General features: G+C 60.3%; 2 protein-coding genes across 2 annotated transcripts in view; one reads left to right on the top strand and one right to left on the bottom strand.

The window, feature by feature from the left end:
* Positions 1–24,895, bottom strand: part of kat6b (K(lysine) acetyltransferase 6B) — a 212,973-nt gene that overhangs the window by 99,600 nt on the left and 88,478 nt on the right. The gene's annotated exons all lie outside the window — the stretch shown is intronic.
* LOC137303903 (RNA-binding protein 25-like) overlaps positions 1,791–24,895 on the top strand; it is a gene marked incomplete at its 5' end in the record, with an annotated part of 56,712 nt that continues 33,607 nt past the window's right edge. Inside the window, 6 exons of the mRNA XM_067972319.1 lie at positions 1,791–1,881; positions 3,688–3,740; positions 4,890–4,982; positions 7,244–7,309; positions 9,500–9,546; positions 11,457–11,527. Coding sequence (XP_067828420.1) covers positions 1,791–1,881; positions 3,688–3,740; positions 4,890–4,982; positions 7,244–7,309; positions 9,500–9,546; positions 11,457–11,527 — 421 coding nt within the window. The remainder of the gene's footprint in view (positions 1,882–3,687; positions 3,741–4,889; positions 4,983–7,243; positions 7,310–9,499; positions 9,547–11,456; positions 11,528–24,895) is intronic.

Raw genomic sequence — 24,895 nt, 5'->3', positions numbered from 1 at the left:
AGCGAGAGAGAGAACACACGCAAGAGAGAGAGAGAGAACACACGCACGAGAGAGAGAGAGAGAGAACACGCGAGAGAGAGAACACATGCACGAGAGCGAGAGAGAGAACACACGCACGAGAGAGAGGGAGAGAGAGAACACATGCACGAGAGAGAGGGAGAGAGAGAACACACGCACGAGAGAGAGGGAGAGAACACACGCACGAGAGAGAGAGAGAGAGAGAGAACAAACACACGCACGAGAGAACAAACACACGCATGAGAAAAAGAGAGAGAGAACACATGCACGAGAGAGAGAGAACACACGCACGAGAGCGAGAGAGCGAACACACGCAAGAGAGAGAACACACGCACGAGAGAGAGAGAGAGAACACGCGAGAGAGAGAGAACACGCGAGAGAGAGAGAGAGAGAGAACACATGCACGAGAGCGAGAGAGCGAGAGTGAGAACACACGCACGAGAGAGAGGGAGAGAGAGAACACACGCACGAGAGAGAGAACACACGCACGAGAGAGAGGGAGAGAGAGAACACATGCACGAGAGAGGGAGAGAGAGAACACACGCACGAGAGAGAGAGAGAGAACAAACACACGCACGAGAGAACAAACACACGCATGAGAAAAAGAGAGAGAGAGAACACACGCACGAGAGAGAGAGATAGAGAGAGAGGGAGAGAGAGAGAACACACGCACGAGAGCGAGAGAGAGAACACACGCACGGGAGAGAGAGGGAGAGAGAGAACACACGCACGAGAGCGAGGGAGAGAGAGAACACACGCACGAGAGAGAGGGAGGGAGAGAACACACGCACGAGAGAGGGAGAGAGAGAATTCACGCACGGGGGAGAGAGAGAGAGAGAGAGAGAGGAGAGAGAGCACATGCACGAGAGAGAGAGAGAAAACACGCACGAGAGAGAGAGAACACACGCACGAGAGAGGGAGAACACATGCACGAGAGAGAGAGAACACATGCACGAGAGGGAGAGGGAGAGAGAACACACGCATGAGAAAGAGCGAGAGAGAGAGCGCGAACACACGCACGAGAGAGCGAGAACGCACGGACGAGAGAGAGCGAGAATGCACGCACAAGAGCGAGAACGCACGCACGAGAGAGAACGAGAGCGAGAACGCATGCACGAGAGAGAGCGAGAGCGAGAACGCACGCAAGAGAGAGAGCGAGAACGCACGCAAGAGAGAGAGCGAGAACGCACGCAAGAGAGCGAGAACCCACGCAAAAGAGCGAGCGAGAACGCACGCACGAGAGAGAGCGAGAACGCACGCACGAGAGAGAGCGAGAACGCACGCACGAGAGAGAGCGAGAACGCACGCACGAGAGAGAGAGCGCACGCGCGAACGCACGCACGAGAGAGAGGGAGCGAACGCACGCATGAGAGAGAGGGAGAGAGAGCGAGAACGCACGCACGAGAGAGCGAGAACGCACGGACGAGAGAGCGAGAACGCACGGACGAGAGAGCAAGAACGCACGCACGAGAGCGAGAGCGAGAACGCACGCACGAGAGAGAGCGAGAGCGAGAACGCACGCACGAGAGAGAGCGAGAGCGCACGCAATAGAGAGAGCGAGAGCGAGAACGCACGCAATAGAGCGAGAACGCACGCAATAGAGAGAGCGAGTAACGCACGCACGAGAGAGCGAGAACGCACGCACGAGAGAGCGAGAACGCACGCACGAGAGGACAAACGCACGCACGAGAGAACGAACGCACGAGAGAGAGCGCGAACACACGCACGAGAGCGAGAGAGAGAGAGAGCGCGAACACGCACGAGAGCGAGAACGCACGCACGAGAGAGAGCGAGAGCGAGAACGCACGCACGAGAGAGAGCGAGAGCGAGAACGCACGCACGAGAGAGAGCGAGAGCGAGAACGCACGCACGCACGAGAGAGAACGAGAGCGAGAACGCACGCACGAGAGAGAGCGAGAGCGAGAGCGCACGCACGGGAGAGAGAGAGAGAACGCACGCACGGGAGAGAGAGAACGCACGCACGGGAGAGAGAGAGAGAACGTACGCACGAGAGGGCGAGCGAGGACACGCACGAGAGGGAGAGCGAGCACACGCACGAGAGGGAGAGCGAGCACACGCACGAGAGGGAGAGAGAGAGCACACGCACGAGAGGGAGAGCGAGCACACGCACGAGAGGGAGAGCGAGCACACGCACGAGAGGAAGAGAGAGCACACGCACGAGAGGGAGAGAGCGAGCACACGCACGAGAGGGAGAGAGCGAGCACACGCACGAGAGGGAGAGAGCGAGCACACGCACGAGAGGGAGAGAGCGAGCACGCGCACAAGAGGGAGAGAGAGAGCACGCGCACGAGAGGGAGAGAGAGAGCATGCGCACGAGAGAGAGAGCAAGCACGCGCACGAGAGAGAGCGAGCACAAGCACGAGAGGGAGAGCGAGCACACGCACGAGAGGGAGAGAGCGAGCACATGCACGAGAGGGAGAGAGCAAGCACACGCACGAGAGGGAGAGAGAGAGCACGCGCACGAGAGGGAGTGAGAGAGCATGCGCACGAGAGGGAGTGAGAGAGCACGCGCACGAGAGAGAGAGAGCACACGCACGAGAGGGAGAGAGAGAGAACACGCACGAGAGAGAACATGCACGAGAGAGAGAGAACATGCACGAGAGAGAGAGAGAACACGCACGAGAGAGAGAGCGCGAGCGAGCACACGGAGAGAGAGAGCGCGAGCGAGCACACGCACGAGAGAGAGAGCGCGAGCGAGCACATGCACGAGAGAGAGCGAGCACACGCACGAGAGAGAGAGCGAGCACACGCACGAGAGAGAGAGCGAGCACACGCACGAGAGAGAGAGCGAGCACACGCACGAGAGAGAGAGCGAGCACACGCACGAGAGAGCGAGCACACGCACGAGAGAGAGCGAGCACACGCACGAGAGAGAGCGAGCACACGCACGAGAGAGCGAGCACACGCACGAGAGAGAGCGAGCACACGCACGAGAGAGCGAGCACACGCACGAGAGAGCGAGCACACGCACGAGAGAGAGAGCGAGCACACGCACGAGAGAGAGAGCGAGCACACGCACGAGAGAGAGAGCGAGCACACGCAAGAGAGAGCGAGCACACGCAAGAGAGAGCGAGCACACGCACGAGAGAGAGCACACGCACGAGAGAGAAGGAGAGCACACGCACGAGAGAGAGATAGAGAGAGAGTGAGAGAACACACGCACGAGAGCGAGGGAGAGAGAGAACACACGCACGAGAGGGAGGGAGAGAGAGAACACACGCACGAGGGGGGGGAGAGAACACACGCACGAGGGGGGGAGAGAGCACACGCACGAGAGAGAGCGCGTGCGAGCACACGTGCGAGAGAGCGAGCACACGCACGAGAGAGCGAGCACACACACGAGAGAGAGAGAGCACGCGCACGAGAGAGAGAGAGCACGCGCACGAGAGAGAGAGAGAGAGCACGCGCACGAGAGAGAGAGAGCACGCGCACGAGAGAGAGAGAGCACGCGCACGAGAGGGAATAGAGAGAACGCGCACGAGAGAGAGAGCACGCGCACGAGAGAGAGAGAGAGCACGCGCACGAGAGAGGGAGAACACACGCACGAGAGAGAGAGAACACGCGAGAGAGAGAACACACGCACGAGAGCGAGAGAGAGAGAACACACGCACGAGAGCGAGAGAGAGCACACGCAAGAGAGAGAGAGAGAGAACACACGCATGAGAGAGAGAGAGAGAGAGAGAACACGCGAGAGAGAGAGAGTGAACACATGCGAGAGAGCGAGAGAGAGAACACACGCACGAGAGAGAGGGAGAGAGAGAACACATGCACGAGAGAGAGGGAGAGAGAGAACACACGCACGAGAGGGAGAGAGAGAACACACGCACGAGAGGGAGGGAGAGAACACACGCACGAGAGAGAGAGAGAGAGAGAGAGAGAGAACAAACACACGCACGAGAGAACAAACACACGCATGAGAAAAAGAGAGAGAGAACACATGCACGAGAGAGAGAGAACACACGCACGAGAGCGAGAGAGCGAGAGAGAGAACACACGCAAGAGAGAGAGAGAGAACACGCGAGAGAGAGAGAGAACACGCGCGAGAGAGAGAGAGAACACATGCACGAGAGCGAGAGAGCGAGAGTGAGAACACACGCACGAGAGAGAGGGAGAGAGAGAACACACGCACGAGAGAGGGGGAGAGAGAGAACACACGCACGAGAGAGAGGGAGAGAGAGAACACACGCACGAGAGAGAGGGAGAGAGAGAACACACGCACGAGAGAGAGAGAGAGAGAGAACAAACACACGCACGAGAGAACAAACACACGCATGAGAAAAAGAGAGAGAGAGAGAACACACGCACGAGAGAGAGAGATAGAGAGAGAGAGAGAGAGGGAGAGAGAGAGAACACACGCACGAGAGCGAGAGAGAGAGAGAGAACACACGCACGGGAGAGAGAGAGAGAACACATGCACGGGAGAGAGGGGGAGAGAGAGAACACACGCACGAGAGCGAGGGAGAGAGAGAACACACGCACGAGAGAGAGGGAGGGAGAGAACACACGCACGAGAGAGAGGGAGGGAGAGAACACACGCACGAGAGAGGGAGAGAGAGCACATGCACGAGAGAGAGAGAGAAAACACGCACGAGAGAGAGAACACACGCACGAGAGAGGGAGAACACACGCACGAGAGAGAGAGAACACATGCACGAGAGGGAGAGGGAGAGAGAACACACGCATGAGAAAGAGCGAGAGAGAGCGCGAACACACGCACGAGAGAGAGAGCGAGAACGCACGGACGAGAGAGAGCGAGAATGCACGGACGAGAGAGAGCGAAAACGCACGCACGAGAGCGAGAACGCACGCACGAGAGAGAACGAGAGCGAGAACGCATGCACGAGAGAGAGCGAGAGCGAGAACGCACGCAAGAGAGAGAGCGAGAACGCACGCAAGAGAGAGAGCGAGAACGCACGCAAGAGAGCGAGAACCCACGCAAAAGAGCGAGCGAGAACGCACGCACGAGAGAGAGCGAGAACGCACGCACGAGAGAGCGAGAACGCACGCACGAGAGAGAGAGCGCGCGCGCGAACGCACGCACGAGAGAGAGGGAGAGAGAGCGCGAACGCACGCATGAGAGAGAGGGAGAGAGAGCGAGAACGCACGGACGAGAGAGCAAGAACGCATGCACGAGAGAGCGAGAACGCACGCACGAGAGAGAGCGAGAGCGAGAACGCACGCACGAGAGAGAGCGAGAGCGCACGCAATAGAGAGAGCGAGAGCGAGAACGCACGCAATAGAGAGCGAGAACGCACGCAATAGAGAGAGCGAGTAACGCACGCACGAGAGAGCGAGAACGCACGCACGAGAGAGCGAGAACGCACGCACGAGAGAGGACAAACGCACGCACGAGAGAACGAACGCACGAGAGAGAGCGCGAACACACGCACGAGAGCGAGAGAGAGAGAGAGCGCGAACACGCACGAGAGCGAGAACGCATGCACGAGAGAGCGAGAGCGAGAACGCACGCACGAGAGAGAGCGAGAGCGAGAACGCACGCACGCACGAGAGAGAGCGAGAGCGAGAACGCACGCACGAGAGAGAGCGAGAGCGAGAGCGCACACTCGGGAGAGAGAGAGAGAACGCACGCACGGGAGAGAGAGAGAGAACGCACGCACGAGAGAGAGAACGCACGCACGAGAGGGCGAGCGAGGACACGCACGAGAGGGAGAGCGAGCACACGCATGAGAGGGAGAGCGAGCACACGCACGAGAGGGAGAGCGAGCACACGCACGAGAGGGAGAGCGCGCGCGCGAACGCACGCACGAGAGAGAGGGAGAGAGAGCGCGAACGCACGCATGAGAGAGAGGGAGAGAGAGCGAGAACGCACGGACGAGAGAGCAAGAACGCACGCACGAGAGAGCGAGAACGCACGCACGAGAGAGAGCGAGAGCGAGAATGCACGCACGAGAGAGAGCGAGAGCGCACGTAATAGAGAGCGAGAGCGAGAACGCACGCAATAGAGAGCGAGAACGCACGCAATAGAGAGAGCGAGTAACGCACGCACGAGAGAGCGAGAACGCACGCACGAGAGAGGACAAACGCACACACGAGAGAACGAACGCACGAGAGAGAGCGCGAACACACGCACGAGAGCGAGAGAGAGAGAGAGCGCGAACACGCACGAGAGCGAGAACGCACGCACGAGAGAGCGAGAGTGAGAACGCACGCACGAGAGAGAGCGAGAGCGAGAACGCACGCACGCACGAGAGAGAGCGAGAGCGAGAGCGCACACTCGGGAGAGAGAGAGAGAACGCACGCACGGGAGAGAGAGAGAACGCACGCACGAGAGAGAGAACGCACGCACGAGAGGGCGAGCGAGGACACGCACGAGCGGGAGAGCGAGCACACGCACGAGAGGGAGAGCGAGCACACGCACGAGAGGGAGAGCGAGCACACGCACGAGAGGGAGAGCGAGCACACGCACGAGAGGGAGAGCGAGCACACGCACGAGAGGGAGAGCGAGCACACGCACGAGAGGGAGAGAGAGAGCACACGCACGAGAGGGAGAGAGCGAGCACACGCACGAGAGGGAGAGCGAGCACGCGCACGAGAGAGAGAGCGAGCACACGCACGAGAGAGAGCGAGCACACGCACGAGAGAGCGAGCACACGCACGAGAGAGAGAGCGAGCACACGCACGAGAGAGCGAGCACACGCACGAGAGAGAGAGCGAGCACACGCACGAGAGAGCGAGCACACGCACGAGAGAGAGAGCGAGCACACGCACGAGAGAGCGAGCACACGCAAGAGAGAGCGAGCACACGCAAGAGAGAGCGAGCACACGCAAGAGAGAGCGAGCACACGCACGAGAGAGAGCACACGCACGAGAGAGAAAGAGAGCACACGCACGAGAGAGAGAGAGAGAGTGAGAGAACACACGCACGAGAGGGAGGGAGAGAACACACGCACGAGAGGGAGGGAGAGAGAGAACACACGCACGAGGGGGGGGAGAGAACACACGCACGAGGGGGGGGAGAGAGCACACGCACGAGAGAGAGCGCGTGCGAGCACACGTGCGAGAGAGCGAGCACACGCACGAGAGAGCGAGCACACGCACGAGAGAGAGAACACGCGCACGAGAGAGAGAGAGAGCACGCGCACAAGAGAGAGAGAGCACGCGCACGAGAGAGAGAGAGAGCACGCGCACGAGAGAGAGAGAGCACGCGCACGAGAGAGAGAGAGCACGCGCACGAGAGGGAGAGAGAGAACGCGCACGAGAGAGAGAGAGAGCACGCGCACGAGAGAGAGAGAGAGCACGCGCACGAGAGAGAGAGAGAGCACGCGCACGAGAGAGGGAGAACACACGCACGAGAGAGAGAGAGAACACGCGAGAGAGAGAACACACGCACGAGAGCGAGAGAGAGAGAACACACGCACGAGAGCGAGGGAGAGCACACGCAAGAGAGAGAGAGAGAGAACACACGCATGAGAGAGAGAGAGAACACACGCATGAGAGAGAGAGAGAGAGAGAGAACACGCGAGAGAGAGAGAGTGAACACATGCACGAGAGCGAGAGAGCGAGAGAGAGAACACACGCACGAGAGAGAGAGAGAGAGAACACATGCACGAGAGAGAGGGAGAGAGAGAACACACGCACGAGAGAGAGGGAGAGAGAGAACACACGCACGAGAGAGAGGGAGAGAACACACGCACGAGAGAGAGAGAGAGAGAGAGAGAGAACAAACACACGCACGAGAGAACAAACACACGCATGAGAAAAAGAGAGAGAGAACACATGCACGAGAGAGAGAGAACACACGCACGAGAGCGAGAGAGCGAGAGAGAGAACACACGCACGAGAGAGAGAGAACACGCGAGAGAGAGAGAGAGAACACGCGAGAGAGAGAGAGAACACGCGCGAGAGAGAGAACACATGCACGAGAGCGAGAGAGCGAGAGTGAGAACACACGCACGAGAGAGAGGGAGAGAGAGAACACACGCACGAGAGAGGGGGAGAGAGAGAACACACGCACGAGAGAGAGGGAGAGAGAGAACACACGCACGAGAGAGAGGGAGAGAGAGAACACACGCACGAGAGAGAGAGAGAGAGAGAGAGAGAGAACAAACACACGCACGAGAGAACAAACACACGCATGAGAAAAAGAGAGAGAGAACACACGCACGAGAGAGAGAGATAGAGAGAGAGAGAGAGAGGGAGAGAGAGAGAACACACGCACGAGAGCGAGAGAGAGAGAGAGAGAACACACGCACGGGAGAGAGAGAGAGAACACACGCACAGGAGAGAGGGGGAGAGAGAGAACACACGCACGAGAGCGAGGGAGAGAGAGAACACACGCACGAGAGAGAGGGAGGGAGAGAACACACGCACGAGAGAGAGGGAGGGAGAGAACACACGCACGAGAGAGGGAGAGAGAGAATTCACGCACGGGAGAGAGAGAGAGAGGAGAGAGAGCACATGCACAAGAGAGAGAGAGAAAACACGCACGAGAGAGAGAGAACACACGCACGAGAGAGGGAGAACACACGCACGAGAGAGAGAGAACACATGCACGAGAGGGAGAGGGAGAGAGAACACACGCATGAGAAAGAGCGAGAGAGAGCGCGAACACACGCACGAGAGAGAGAGCGAGAACGCACGGACGAGAGAGAGCGAGAATGCACGGACGAGAGAGAGCGAAAACGCACGCACGAGAGCGAGAACGCACGCACGAGAGAGAACGAGAGCGAGAACGCATGCACGAGAGAGAGCGAGAGCGAGAACGCACGCAAGAGAGAGAGCGAGAACGCACGCAAGAGAGAGAGCGAGAACGCACGCAAGAGAGCGAGAACCCACGCAAAAGAGCGAGCGAGAACGCACGCACGAGAGAGAGCGAGAACGCACGCACGAGAGAGAGCGAGAACGCACGCACGAGAGAGAGAGCGCGCGCGCGAACGCACGCACGAGAGAGAGGGAGAGAGAGCGCGAACGCACGCATGAGAGAGAGGGAGAGAGAGAATTCACGCACGGGAGAGAGAGAGAGAGGAGAGAGAGCACATGCACAAGAGTGAGAGAGAAAACACGCACGAGAGAGAGAGAACACACGCACGAGAGAGGGAGAACACACGCACGAGAGAGAGAGAACACATGCACGAGAGGGAGAGGGAGAGAGAACACACGCATGAGAAAGAGCGAGAGAGAGCGCGAACACACGCACGAGAGAGAGAGCGAGAACGCACGGACGAGAGAGAGCGAGAATGCACGCACGAGAGAGAGCGAAAACGCACGCACGAGAGCGAGAACGCACGCACGAGAGAGAACGAGAGCGAGAACGCATGCACGAGAGAGAGCGAGAGCGAGAACGCACGCAAGAGAGAGAGCGAGAACGCACGCAAGAGAGCGAGAACGCACGCAAGAGAGCGAGAACCCACGCAAAAGAGCGAGCGAGAACGCACGCACGAGAGAGAGCGAGAACGCACGCACGAGAGAGAGAGCGCGCGCGCGAACGCACGCACGAGAGAGAGGGAGAGAGAGCGCGAACGCACGCATGAGAGAGAGGGAGAGAGAGCGAGAACGCACGGACGAGAGAGCAAGAACGCACGCACGAGAGAGCGAGAACGCACGCACGAGAGAGAGCGAGAGCGAGAACGCACGCACGAGAGAGAGCGAGAGCGCACGCAATAGAGAGAGCGAGAGCGAGAACGCACGCAATAGAGAGCGAGAACGCACGCAATAGAGAGCGAGAACGCACGCAATAGAGAGCGAGAACGCACGCACGAGAGAGCGAGAACGCACGCACGAGAGAGGACAAACGCACGCACGAGAGAACGAACGCACGAGAGAGAGCGCGAACACACGCACGAGAGCGAGAGAGAGAGCGCGAACACGCACGAGAGCGAGAACGCACGCACGAGAGAGCGAGAGCGAGAACGCACGCACGAGAGAGAGCGAGAGCGAGAACGCACGCACGCACGAGAGAGCGAGAGCGAGAACGCACGCACGCACGAGAGAGAGCGAGAGCGAGAACGCACGCACGAGAGAGAGCGAGAGCGAGAGCGCACACTCGGGAGAGAGAGAGAGAACGCACGCACGGGAGAGAGAGAGAGAACGCACGCACGAGAGAGAGAACGCACGCACGAGAGGGCGAGCGAGGACACGCACGAGAGGGAGAGCGAGCACACGCATGAGAGGGAGAGCGAGCACACGCACGAGAGGGAGAGCGAGCACACGCACGAGAGGGAGAGCGCGCGCGCGAACGCACGCACGAGAGAGAGGGAGAGAGAGCGCGAACGCACGCATGAGAGAGAGGGAGAGAGAGCGAGAACGCACGGACGAGAGAGCAAGAACGCACGCACGAGAGAGCGAGAACGCACGCACGAGAGAGAGCGAGAGCGAGAACGCACGCACGAGAGAGAGCGAGAGCGCACGTAATAGAGAGAGCGAGAGCGAGAACGCACGCAATAGAGAGCGAGAACGCACGCAATAGAGAGAGCGAGTAACGCACGCACGAGAGAGCGAGAACGCACGCACGAGAGAGCGAGAACGCACGCACGAGAGAGGACAAACGCACGCACGAGAGAACGAACGCACGAGAGAGAGCGCGAACACACGCACGAGAGCGAGAGAGAGAGAGAGCGCGAACACGCACGAGAGCGAGAACGCACGCACGAGAGAGCGAGAGCGAGAACGCACGCACGAGAGAGAGCGAGAGCGAGAACGCACGCACGCACGAGAGAGAGCGAGAGCGAGAACGCACGCACGAGAGAGAGCGAGAGCGAGAGCGCACACTCGGGAGAGAGAGAGAGAACGCACGCACGGGAGAGAGAGAGAGAACGCACGCACGAGAGAGAGAACACACGCACGAGAGCGAGGGAGAGCACACGCAAGAGAGAGAGAGAGAGAACACACGCATGAGAGAGAGAGAGAGAGAGAGAACACGCGAGAGAGAGAGAGTGAACACATGCACGAGAGCGAGAGAGAGAACACACGCACGAGAGAGAGAGAGAGAACACATGCACGAGAGAGAGGGAGAGAGAGAACACACGCACGAGAGAGAGGGAGAGAGAGAACACACGCACGAGAGAGAGGGAGAGAACACACGCACGAGAGAGAGAGAGAGAGAGAGAGAGAGAACAAACACACGCACGAGAGAACAAACACACGCATGAGAAAAAGAGAGAGAGAACACATGCACGAGAGAGAGAGAACACACGCACGAGAGCGAGAGAGCGAGAGAGAGAACACACGCACGAGAGAGAGAGAACACGCGAGAGAGAGAGAGAACACGCGAGAGAGAGAGAGAACACGCGCGAGAGAGAGAGAGAACACATGCACGAGAGCGAGAGAGCGAGAGTGAGAACACACGCACGAGAGAGAGGGAGAGAGAGAACACACGCACGAGAGAGGGGGAGAGAGAGAACACACGCACGAGAGAGAGGGAGAGAGAGAACACACGCACGAGAGAGAGGGAGAGAGAGAACACACGCACGAGAGAGAGAGAGAGAGAGAGAGAGAGAGAACAAACACACGCACGAGAGAACAAACACACGCTTGAGAAAAAGAGAGAGAGAGAGAACACACGCACGAGAGAGAGAGATGGAGAGAGAGAGAGAGAGAGGGAGAGAGAGAGAACACACGCACGAGAGCGAGAGAGAGAGAGAGAGAACACACGCACGGGAGAGAGAGAGAGAACACACGCACAGGAGAGAGTGGGAGAGAGAGAACACACGCACGAGAGCGAGGGAGAGAGAGAACACACGCACGAGAGAGAGGGAGGGAGAGAACACACGCACGAGAGAGAGGGAGGGAGAGAACACACGCACGAGAGAGGGAGAGAGAGAATTCACGCACGGGAGAGAGAGAGAGAGGAGAGAGAGCACATGCACAAGAGAGAGAGAGAAAACACGCACGAGAGAGAGAGAACACACGCACGAGAGAGGGAGAACACACGCACGAGAGAGAGAGAACACATGCACGAGAGGGAGAGGGAGAGAGAACACACGCATGAGAAAGAGCGAGAGAGAGCGCGAACACACGCACGAGAGAGAGAGCGAGAACGCACGGACGAGAGAGAGCGAGAATGCACGGACGAGAGAGAGCGAAAACGCACGAACGAGAGCGAGAACGCATGCACGAGAGAGAGCGAGAGCGAGAACGCACGCAAGAGAGAGAGCGAGAACGCACGCAAGAGAGAGAGCGAGAACGCACGCAAGAGAGAGAGCGAGAACGCACGCAAGAGAGCGAGAACCCACGCAAAAGAGCGAGCGAGAACGCACGCACGAGAGAGAGCGAGAACGCACGCACGAGAGAGAGCGAGAACGCACGCACGAGAGAGAGAGAGCGCGCGCGCGAACGCACGCACGAGAGAGAGGGAGAGAGAGCGCGAACGCACGCATGAGAGAGAGGGAGAGAGAGAATTCACGCACGGGAGAGAGAGAGAGAGGAGAGAGAGCACATGCACAAGAGTGAGAGAGAAAACACGCACGAGAGAGAGAGAACACACGCACGAGAGAGGGAGAACACACGCACGAGAGAGAGAGAACACATGCACGAGAGGGAGAGGGAGAGAGAACACACGCATGAGAAAGAGCGAGAGAGAGCGCGAACACACGCACGAGAGAGAGAGCGAGAACGCACGGACGAGAGAGAGCGAGAATGCACGGACGAGAGAGAGCGAAAACGCACGCACGAGAGTGAGAACGCACGCACGAGAGAGAACGAGAGCGAGAACGCATGCACGAGAGAGAGCGAGAGCGAGAACGCACGCAAGAGAGAGAGCGAGAACGCACGCAAGAAAGAGAGCGAGAACGCACGCAAGAGAGCGAGAACCCACGCAAAAGAGCGAGCGAGAACGCACGCACGAGAGAGAGCGAGAACGCACGCACGAGAGAGAGAGCGCGCGCGCGAACGCACGCACGAGAGAGAGGGAGAGAGAGCGCGAACGCACGCATGAGAGAGAGGGAGAGAGAGCGAGAACGCACGGACGAGAGAGCAAGAACGCACGCACGAGAGAGCGAGAACGCACGCACGAGAGAGAGCGAGAGCGAGAACGCACGCACGAGAGAGAGCGAGAGCGCACGCAATAGAGAGAGCGAGAGCGAGAACGCACGCAATAGAGAGCGAGAACGCACGCAATAGAGAGAGCGAGTAACGCACGCACGAGAGAGCGAGAACGCACGCACGAGAGAGCGAGAACGCACGCACGAGAGAGGACAAACGCACGCACGAGAGAACGAACGCACGAGAGAGAGCGCGAACACACGCACGAGAGCGAGAGAGAGAGCGCGAACACGCACGAGAGCGAGAACGCACGCACGAGAGAGCGAGAGCGAGAACGCACGCACGAGAGAGAGCGAGAGCGAGAACGCACGCACGCACGAGAGAGAGCGAGAGCGAGAACGCACGCACGAGAGAGAGCGAGAGCGAGAGCGCACACTCGGGAGAGAGAGAGAACGCACGCACGGGAGAGAGAGAGAGAACGCACGCACGAGAGAGAGAACGCACGCACGAGAGGGCGAGCGAGGACACGCACGAGAGGGAGAGCGAGCACACGCATGAGAGGGAGAGCGAGCACACGCACGAGAGGGAGAGCGAGCACACGCACGAGAGGGAGAGCGCGCGCGCGAACGCACGCACGAGAGAGAGGGAGAGAGAGCGCGAACGCACGCATGAGAGAGAGGGAGAGAGAGCGAGAACGCACGGACGAGAGAGCAAGAACGCACGCACGAGAGAGCGAGAACGCACGCACGAGAGAGAGCGAGAGCGAGAACGCACGCACGAGAGAGAGCGAGAGCGCACGTAATAGAGAGAGCGAGAGCGAGAACGCACGCAATAGAGAGCGAGAACGCACGCAATAGAGAGAGCGAGTAACGCACGCACGAGAGAGCGAGAACGCACGCACGAGAGAGCGAGAACGCACGCACGAGAGAGGACAAACGCACGCACGAGAGAACGAACGCACGAGAGAGAGCGCGAACACACGCACGAGAGCGAGAGAGAGAGAGTGCGAACACGCACGAGAGCGAGAACGCACGCACGAGAGAGCGAGAGCGAGAACGCACGCACGAGAGAGAGCGAGAGCGAGAACGCACGCACGCACGAGAGAGAGCGAGAGCGAGAACGCACGCACGAGAGAGAGCGAGAGCGAGAGCGCACACTCGGGAGAGAGAGAGAGAACGCACGCACGGGAGAGAGAGAGAGAACGCACGCACGAGAGAGAGAACGCACGCACGAGCGGGAGAGCGAGCACACGCACGAGAGGGAGAGCGAGCACACGCACGAGAGGGAGAGCGAGCACACGCACGAGAGGGAGAGAGAGAGCACATGCACGAGAGGGAGAGAGCGAGCACACGCACGAGAGGGAGAGCGAGCACGCGCACGAGAGAGAGCGAGCACACGCACGAGAGGGAGAGCGAGCACACGCACGAGAGGGAGAGCGAGCACACGCACGAGAGGGAGAGAGCGAGCACACGCACGAGAGGGAGAGAGCAAGCACACGCACGAGAGGGAGAGAGAGAGCACGCGCACGAGAGGGAGTGAGAGAGCACGCGCACGAGAGGGAGAGAGAGAGCACACGCACGAGAGGGAGAGAGAGAGAGAACACGCACGAGAGAGAACATGCACGAGAGAGAGAGAGAACACGCATGAGAGAGAGAGAGAACACGCACGAGAGAGAGAGCGCGAGCGAGCACACGGACGAGAGAGAGAGCGCGAGCGAGCACATGCACGAGAGAGAGAGCAAGCACACGCACGAGAGGGAGAGCGAGCACACGCACGAGAGGGAGAGCGAGCACACGCACGAGAGGGAGAGCGAGCACACGCACGAGAGGGAGAGCGAGCACACGCACGAGAGGGAGAGCGAGCACACGCACGAGAGGGAGAGAGAGAGCACACGCACGAGAGGGAGAGAGCGAGCACACGCACGAGAGGGAGAGCGAGCACGCGCACGAGAGGGAGAGCGAGCACACGCACGAGAGGGAGAGCGAGCACACGCACGAGAGGGAGAGCGAGCACACGCACGAGAGGGAGAGAGCGAGCACACGCACGAGAGGGAGAGAGCAAGCACACGCACGAGAGGGAGAGAGAGGGCACGCGCACGAGAGGGAGAGAGAGAGCACACGCACGAGAGGGAGAGAGAGAGAGAACACGCACGAGAGAGAACATGCACGAGAGAGAGAGAGAACACGCATGAGAGAGAGAGAGAGAACGCGCACGAGAGAGAGAGCGCGAGCGAGCACACGGACGAGAGAGAGAGCGCGAGCGAGCACATGCACGAGAGAGAGAGCAAGCACACGCACGAGAGAGAGAGCGAGCACACGCACGAGAGAGAGAGCGAGCACACGCACGAGAGAGCGAGCACACGCACGAGAGTGAGAGCGAGCACATGCACGAGAGAGAGAGCGAGCACACGCACGAGAGAGAGAGCGAGCACACGCACGAGAGAGTGAGCACACGCACGAGAGAGAGAGCGAGCACACGCACGAGAGAGCGAGCACATGCACGAGAGAGAGAGCGAGCACACGCACGAGAGAGAGAGCGAGCACACGCACGAGAGAGAGAACACACGCACGAGAGAGAGCACACGCACGAGAGAGAAAGAGAGCACACGCACGAGAGAGAGAGAGAGAGAGAGAGAGAGTGAGAGAACACACGCACGAGAGCGAGGGAGAGAGAGAACACACGCACGAAAGCGAGGGAGAGAGAGAACACACGCACGAGAGCGAGGGAGAGAGAGAACACACGCACGAGAGGGAGGGAGAGAGAGAACACACGCACGAGAGGGGGGGGAGAGAGCACACGCACGAGAGAGAGCGCGTGCGAGCACACGTGCGAGAGAGCAAGCACACGCACGAGAGAGAGAGCACGCGCACGAGAGAGAGCACGCGCACGAGAGAGAGAGAGCACGCGCACGAGAGAGAGAGAGAGAGCACGCGCACGAGAGAGAGAGAGAGCACGCGCACGAGAGAGAGAGAGCACGCGCACGAGAGAGAGAGAGAGCACGCGCACGAGAGGGAGAGAGAGAACGCGCACGAGAGAGAGAGAGCACGCGCACGAGAGAGAGAGAGCACGCGCACGAGAGAGGGAGCGCACGCACGAGAGGGAGAGCGCACGCACAAGGGGGAGAGTGCACGCACGAAGGGGAGAGCGCATGCACGAGGGGGAGAGAGAGCGAGCGCACGCACGAGAGCGAGAGAGAGAGCGCGAACACGCACGAGAGCGAGAACGCACGCACGAGAGAGAGAGAGAGAGCGAGAACGCACGCACGAGAGCGAGCGAGAGCGAGAACGCACGCACGCACGAGAGAGAGCGAGAGCGAGAAAGCACGCACGAGAGAGAGCGAGAGCGAGAACGCACGCACGGGAGAGAGAGAGAGAACGCACTAACGGGAGAGAGAGAGAGAACGCACGCACGGGAGAGAGAGAGAGAACGCATGCACGAGAGGGAGAGCGAGCACACGCATGAGAGGGAGAGCGAGCACACGCACGAGAGGGAGAGCGAGCACACGCACGAGAGGGAGAGAGAGCACACGCACGAGAGGGAGAGAGCGAGCACATGCACGAGAGGGAGAGAGCGAGCACGCGCACGAGAGGGAGAGAGAGAGCACGCGCACGAGAGAGAGATCGAGCACGCGCACGAGAGGGAGAGCGAGCACACGCATGAGAGGGAGAGCGAGCACACGCACGAGAGGGAGAGAGCAAGCACACGCACGAGAGGGAGAGAGAGAGCACGCGCACGAGAGGGAGTGAGAAAATTCACGCACGGGAGAGAGAGAGAGAGAGAGAGAGGAGAGAGAGCACATGCACGAGAGAGAGAAAACACGCACGAGAGAGAACACACGCACGAGAGAGGGAGAACACACGCACGAGAGAGAGAGAACACATGCACGAGACGGAGAGGGAGAGAGAACACACGCATGAGAAAGAGCGAGAGAGAGAGCGCGAACACACGCATGAGAGAGAGAGCGAGAACGCACGGACGAGAGAGAGCGAGAATGCACGGACGAGAGAGAGCGAAAACGCACGCACGAGAGCGAGAACGCACGCACGAGAGGGGGGGGAGAGAGCACACGCAAGAGAGAGAGCGAGAACGCACGCAAGAGAGCGAGAACGCACGCAAGAGAGCGAGCGAGAACGCACGCAAGAGAGCGAGAATGCACGCAAAAGAGCGAGCGAGAACGCACGCACGAGAGAGAGCAAGAGCGAGAGCGAGAACGCACGCAAGAGAGAGAGCGAGAGCGAGAACGCACGCAAGAGAGAGAGCGAGAGCGAGAACGCACGCAAGAGAGAGAGCGAGAACGCACGCAAGAGAGCGAGAACGCACGCAAGAGAGCGAGCGAGAACGCACGCAAGAGAGCGAGAATGCACGCAAAAGAGCGAGCGAGGACGCACGCACGAGAGAGCGAGAACGCACGCACGAGAGAGCGAGAACGCACGCACGAGAGAGCGAGAACGCACGCATGAGAGAGCGAGAACGCACGCACGAGAGAGAGAGCGCGCGCGCGAACGCACGCACAAGAGGGAGAGAGAGCGCGAATGCACGCATGAGAGAGAGCGAGAACGCACGCACGAGAGAGCGAGAACGCACGGACGAGAGAGCGAGAACGCACGCACGAGAGCGAGAGCGAGAACGCACGCACGAGAGAGAGCGAGAGCGAGAACGCACGCACGAAAGAGAGCGAGAGCGCACGCACGAGAGAGAGCGAGAGCGCACGCAATAGAGAGCGAGAGCGAGAACGCACGCAATAGAGAGCGAGAACGCACGCAATAGAGAGAGCGAGTAACGCACGCACGAGAGAGCGAGAACGCACGCACGAGAGAGAGAACGCACGCACGAGAGAGGACAAACGCACGCACGAGAGAACGAACGCACGCACGAGAGAACGAACGCACGAGAGAGAGCGCAAACGCACGCACGAGAGCGAGAGAGAGAGCGCGAACACGCACGAGAGCGAGAACGCACGCACGAGAGAGAGCGAGAGCGAGAACGCACGCACGCACGAGAGAGAGCAAGAGCGAGAACGCACGCACGAGTGAGAACGAGAGCGAGAACGCACGCACGGGAGAGAGAGAGAGAGAACGCACGCACGGGAGAAAGAGAGAGAACGCACGCACGGGAGAGAGAGAGAGAACGCACGCACGGGAGAGAGAGAGAGAACGCACGCACGAGAGGGAGAGCGAGGACATGCACGAGAGAGAGAGAACACACGCACGAGAGAGAGCACACGCACGAGAGAGAAAGAGAGCACACGCACGAGAGAGAGAGAGAGAGAGAGAGAGAGAGTGAGAGAACACACGCACGAGAGCGAGGGAGAGAGAGAACACACGCACGAGAGCGAGGGAGAGAGAGAACACACGCACGAGAGCGAGGGAGAGAGAGAACACACGCACGAGAGGGAGGGAGAGAGAGAACACACGCACGAGAGGGGGGGGAGAGAGCACACGCACGAGAGAGAGCGCGTGCGAGCACACGTGCGAGAGAGCAAGCACACGCACGAGAGAGAGAGCACGCGCACGAGAGAGAGCACGCGCACGAGAGAGAGAGAGCACGCGCACGAGAGAGAGAGAGAGAGCACGCGCACGAGAGAGAGAGAGAGCATGCGCACGAGAGAGAGAGAGCACGCGCACGAGAGAGAGAGAGCACGCGCACGAGAGAGAGAGAGAGCACGCGCACGAGAGGGAGAGAGAGAACGCGCACGAGAGAGAGAGAGCACGCGCACGAGAGAGAGAGAGCACGCGCACGAGAGAGGGAGCGCACGCACGAGAGGGAGAGCGCACGCACGAGAGGGAGAGCGCACGCACAAGGGGGAGAGTGCACGCACGAAGGGGAGAGCGCATGCACGAGGGGGAGAGAGAGCGAGCGCACGCACGAGAGCGAGAGAGAGAGAGCGCGAACACGCACGAGAGCGAGAACGCACGCACGAGAGAGAGAGAGAGAGCGAGAACGCACGCACGAGAGCGAGCGAGAGCGAGAACGCACGCACGCACGAGAGACAGCGAGAGCGAGAAAGCACGCACGAGAGAGAGCGAGAGCGAGAACGCACGCACGGGAGAGAGAGAGAGAACGCACTAACGGGAGAGAGAGAGAGAACGCACGCACGGGAGAGAGAGAGAGAACGCATGCACGAGAGGGAGAGCGAGCACACGCATGAGAGGGAGAGCGAGCACACGCACGAGAGGGAGAGCGAGCACACGCACGAGAGGGAGAGAGAGCACACGCACGAGAGGGAGAGAGCGAGCACATGCACGAGAGGGAGAGAGCGAGCACGCGCACGAGAGGGAGAGAGAGAGCACGCGCACAAGAGAGAGATCGAGCACGCGCACGAGAGGGAGAGCGAGCACACGCACGAGAGGGAGAGCGAGCACACGCACGAGAGGGAGAGAGCAAGCACACGCACGAGAGGGAGAGAGAGAGCACGCGCACGAGAGGGAGTGAGAAAATTCACGCACGGGAGAGAGAGAGAGGAGAGAGAGCACATGCACGAGAGAGAGAAAACACGCACGAGAGAGAACACACGCACGAGAGAGGGAGAACACACGCACGAGAGAGAGAGAACACATGCACGAGACGGAGAGGGAGAGAGAACACACGCATGAGAAAGAGCGAGAGAGAGAGCGCGAACACACGCATGAGAGAGAGAGCAAGAACGCACGGACGAGAGAGAGCGAGAATGCACGGACGAGAGAGAGCGAAAACGCACGCACGAGAGCGAGAACGCACGCACGAGAGAGAACGAGAGCGAGAACACACGCACGAGAGAGAGCGAGAGCGAGAACGCACGCAAGAGAGAGAGCGAGAGCGAGAACGCACGCAAGAGAGAGAGCGAGAACGCACGCAAGAGAGAGCGAGAACGCACGCAAGAGAGCGAGCGAGAACGCACGCAAGAGAGCGAGAACGCACGCAAAAGAGCGAGCGAGAACGCACGCACGAGAGAGCGAGAACGCACGCATGAGAGAGCGAGAACGCACGCACGAGAGAGAGAGCGCGCGCGCGAACGCACGCACAAGAGGGAGAGAGAGCGCGAATGCACGCATGAGAGAGAGCGAGAACGCACGCACGAGAGAGCGAGAACGCACGCACGAGAGAGCGAGAACGCACGGACGAGAGAGCGAGAACGCACGGACGAGAGAGCGAGAACGCACGCACGAGAGCGAGAGCGAGAACGCACGCACGAGAGAGAGCGAGAGCGAGAACGCACGCACGAAAGAGAGCGAGAGCGAGAACGCACGCACGAGAGAGAGCGAGAGCGCACGCAAGAGAGCGAGAGCGAGAACGCACGCAATAGGGAGCGAGAACGCACGCAATAGAGAGAGCGAGTAACGCACGCACGTGAGAGCGAGAACGCACGCACGAGAGAGAGAACGCACGCACGAGAGAGGACAAACGCACGCACGAGAGAACGAACGCACGCACGAGAGAACGAACGCACGAGAGAGAGCGCGAACGCACGCACGAGAGCGAGAGAGAGAGCGCGAACACGCACGAGAGCGAGAACGCACGCACGAGAGAGAGCGAGAGCGAGAACGCACGCACGCACGAGAGAGAGCAAGAGCGAGAACGCACGCACGAGTGAGAACGAGAGCGAGAACGCACGCACGGGAGAGAGAGAGAGAGAACGCACGCACGGGAGAAAGAGAGAGAACGCACGCACGGGAGAGAGAGAGAGAACGCACGCACGGGAGAGAGAGAGAGAACGCACGCACGAGAGGGAGAGCGAGGACACGCACGAGAGGGAGAGCGAGCACATGCACGAGAGGGAGAGCGAGCACACGCACGAGAGGGAGAGAGCGAGCACGCGCACGAGAGGGAGAGAGCGAGCACGTGCATGAGAGGGAGAGAGAGAGCACGCGCATGAGAGAGAGAGCGAGCACACGCACGAGAGGGAGAGAGCAAGCACGCGCACGAGAGGGAGAGAGAGAGCACGCGCACGAGAGGGAGTGAGAGAGCACGCGCACGAGAGGGAGTGAGAGAGCACGCGCATGAGAGGGAGTGAGAGAGCACGCGCACGAGAGGGAGAGAGAGCACACGCACGAGAGGGAGAGAGAGAACACGCACGAGAGAGAACACGCACGAGAGAGAACATGCACGAGAGAGAGAGAGAACACGCACGAGAGAGCGCGAGCGAGCACATGCACAAGAGAGAGCACACGCACGAGAGAGAGAGCGAGCACACGCACGAGAGAGCGAGCACACGCACGAGAGAGAGAGAGAGAGAGTGAGAGAACACATGCACGAGAGCGAGGGAGAGAGAGAACACACGCACGAGAGCGAGGGAGAGAGAGAACACACGCACGAGAGGGAGGGAGAGAGAGAACACACGCACGAGAGGGGGGGGAGAGAGCACACGCACGAGAGAGAGCGCGTGCGAGCACACGTGCGAGAGAGCGAGCACACGCACGAGAGAGCGAGCACACGCACGAGAGAGAGAGCACGCGCATGAGAGAGAGAGAGAGAGCACGCGCACAAGAGAGAGAGAGCACGCGCACGAGAGAGAGAGAGCACGCGCACGAGAGAGAGAGAGCACGCGCACGAGAGAGAGAGAGCACGCGCACGAGAGAGAGAGAGAGCACGCGCACGAGAGGGAGAGAGAGAACGCGCACGAGAGAGAGAGAGCACGCGCACGAGAGAGAGAGAGCACGCGCACGAGAGAGAGAGAGCACGCGCACGAGAGAGAGAGAGCACGCGCACGAGAGAGAGAGCACGCGCACGAGAGAGGGAGCGCACGCACGAGAGGGAGAGCGCACGCACAAGGGGGAGAGCGCACGCACGAAGGGGAGAGCGCATGCACGAGGGGGAGAGAGAGCGAGCGCATGCACGAGGGGGAGAGAGAGCGAGCGCACGCACGAGAGCGAGAGAGAGCGCGAACACGCACGAGAGCGAGAACGCAGGCACGAGAGAGAGAGCGAGAACGCACGCACGAGAGAGAGCGAGAGCGAGAACGCACGCACGCACGAGAGACAGCGAGAGCGAGAAAGCACGCACGAGAGAGAGCGAGAGCGAGAACGCACGCACGGGAGAGAGAGAGAGAACGCATGCACGAGAGGGAGAGCGAGCACACGCACGAGAGGGAGAGCGAGCACACGCACGAGAGGGAGAGAGAGAGCACGCGCACGAGAGGGAGTGAGAAAATTCACGCACGGGAGAGAGAGAGAGAGAGGAGAGAGAGCACATGCACGAGAGAGAGAAAACACGCACGAGAGAGAGAGAACACACGCACGAGAGAGGGAGAACACATGCACGAGAGAGAGAGAACACACGCACGAGAGGGAGGGAGAGAGAGAACAAACGCACGAGAGGGGGGGAGAGAGCACACGCACGAGAGGGAGAGCGAGCACACGCACGAGAGGGAGAGAGAGCACACGCACGAGAGGGAGAGAGCGAGCACGCGCACGAGAGGGAGAGAGCGAGCACGCGCACGAGAGGGACAGAGAGAGCACGCGCACGAGAGAGAGATCGAGCACGCGCACGAGAGGGAGAGCGAGCACACGCACGAGAGGGAGAGAGCAAGCACACGCACGAGAGGGAGAGAGGGAGCACGCGCACGAGAGGGAGTGAGAAAATTCACGCACGGGAGAGAGAGAGAGAGAGAGAGAGGAGAGAGAGCACATGCACGAGAGAGAGAAAACACGCACGAGAGAGAACACACGCACGAGAGAGGGAGAACACACGCACGAGAGAGAGAGAACACATGCACGAGACGGAGAGGGAGAGAGAACACACGCATGAGAAAGAGCGAGAGAGAGAGCGCGAACACACGCATGAGAGAGAGAGCGAGAACGCACGGACGAGAGAGAGCGAGAATGCACGGACGAGAGAGAGCGAAAACGCACGCACGAGAGCGTGAACGCACGCACGAGAGAGAACGAGAGCGAGAACGCATGCACGAGAGAGAGCGAGAGCGAGAACGCACGCAAGAGAGAGAGCGAGAACACGCGCGCGAGAGAGAGAGAACACGCGCGAGCGAGAGAGAGAGAACGAGCGCGCGAGAGAGAGAACACGCGCGCGAGAGAGAGAACACGCGCGCGAGAGAGAACACGCGCGCGCGAGCGAGAGAACGCGCGTGAGAGAGAGAGAACACGCGCGCGCGAGAGAGAAAACACGCGCGCGCGCGAGAGGGAGAGTGAACACGCGCGAGAGAGAGAGGACACGCGCGCGAGGGAGAGAGAGAGGACACGCGCGCGAGGGAGAGAGAGAGGACACGCGCGCGAGGGAGAGAGAGAGGACACGCGCGCGAGGGAGAGAGAGAGGACACGCGCGCGAGGGAGAGAGAGAGGACACGCGCGCGAGGGAGAGAGAGAGGACACGCGCGCGAGGGGGAGAGAGAGAACACGCGCGCGAGGGAGAGAGAGAGAACACACGCGCGAGGGAGAGAGAGAGAACACACGCGCGAGGGAGAGAGCGAGAGAACACACGCGCGAGAGAGAGAACACACGCGAGAGAGAGAGAACACACGCGAGAGAGAGAGAACACATGCGAGAGAGAGAGAACACACGCGAGAGAGAGAGAACACACGCGAGAGAGAGAACACACGCGAGAGAGAGAGAACACACGCGAGAGAGAGTGAGAGAACACACGCAAGAGAGAACAAGAACACGCGAGAGAGAGGGAGAGAACACACGCAAGAGAGAGAACACACGCGAGAGAGAGAACACACGCGAGAGAGAGAACACACGCGAGAGAGAGAGAGAACACACGCGAGAGAGAGAGAACACACGCGAGAGAGAGTGAGAGAACACACGCAAGAGAGAACAAGAACACGCGAGAGAGAGGGAGAGAACACACGCAAGAGAGAACGAAAACACACGCAAGAGAGAGAGGGATAGAACACACGCAAGAGAGAACGACAACACAGGCAAGAGAGAGAACGCACGCAAGAGAGAGAACGCACGCAAGAGAGAGAACACACGCAAGAGAGAGCGAGAGAACACGCGCGCGAGAGAGCGAGAGAACACGCGAGCAAGAGAGACAGAGAACACGCGCGCGCGAGAGAGAGCGAACACGCGCGCGCGAGGAGAGCGAACACGCGCGCGAGAGAGGGCGAACACGCGCGCGAGAGAGAGAGCGAACACGCGCGCGAGGGAGAGAGCGAACACGCGCGCGAGAGAGAGAGAACACTGCGCGCGAGAGAGAGAGAACACGCGCGAGAGAGAGAGAACACGCGCGCGCGAGAGAGAAAACACGCGCGCGCGAGAGAGAGAGTGAACACGCGCGAGAGAGAGAGAACACGCGCGCGAGGGAGAGAGAGAGAGGACACGCGCGCGAGGGAGAGAGAGAGGACACGCGCGCGAGGGAGAGAGAGAGGACACGCGCGCGAGGGAGAGAGAGAGGACACGCGCGCGAGGGAGAGAGAGAGGACACGCGCGCGAGGGAGAGAGAGAGGACACGCGCGCGAGGGAGAGAGAGAGCACACGCGCGCGAGGGGGAGAGAGAGGACACGCGCGCGAGGGGGAGAGAGAGAACACACGCGCGAGGGAGAGAGAGAGAACACACGCGCGAGGGAGAGAGAGAGAACACACGCGCGAGAGAGAGAACACACGCGAGAGAGAGAGAACACACGCGAGAGAGAGAGAACACACGCGAGAGAGAGAGAACACACGCGAGAGAGAGTGAGAGAACACACGCAAGAGAGAACAAGAACACGCGAGAGAGAGGGAGAGAACACACGCAAGAGAGAACGAAAACACACGCAAGAGAGAGAGGGATAGAACACACGCAAGAGAGAACGACAACACAGGCAAGAGAGAGAACGCACGCAAGAGAGAGAACGCACGCAAGAGAGAGAACACACGCAAGAGAGAGCGAGAGAACACGCGCGCGAGAGAGCGAGAGAACACGCGAGCGAGAGAGCGAGAGAACACGCGAGCGAGAGAGACAGAGAACACGCTGCGCGCGAGAGAGAGCGAACACGCGCGCGCGAGAG

The sequence above is a fragment of the Heptranchias perlo genome, chromosome 36, assembly GCF_035084215.1.
Source record: "Heptranchias perlo isolate sHepPer1 chromosome 36, sHepPer1.hap1, whole genome shotgun sequence".
Taxonomy (NCBI): Eukaryota; Metazoa; Chordata; class Chondrichthyes; order Hexanchiformes; family Hexanchidae; genus Heptranchias; species Heptranchias perlo.
This window is presented reverse-complemented; position numbering and strand designations above follow the sequence as displayed.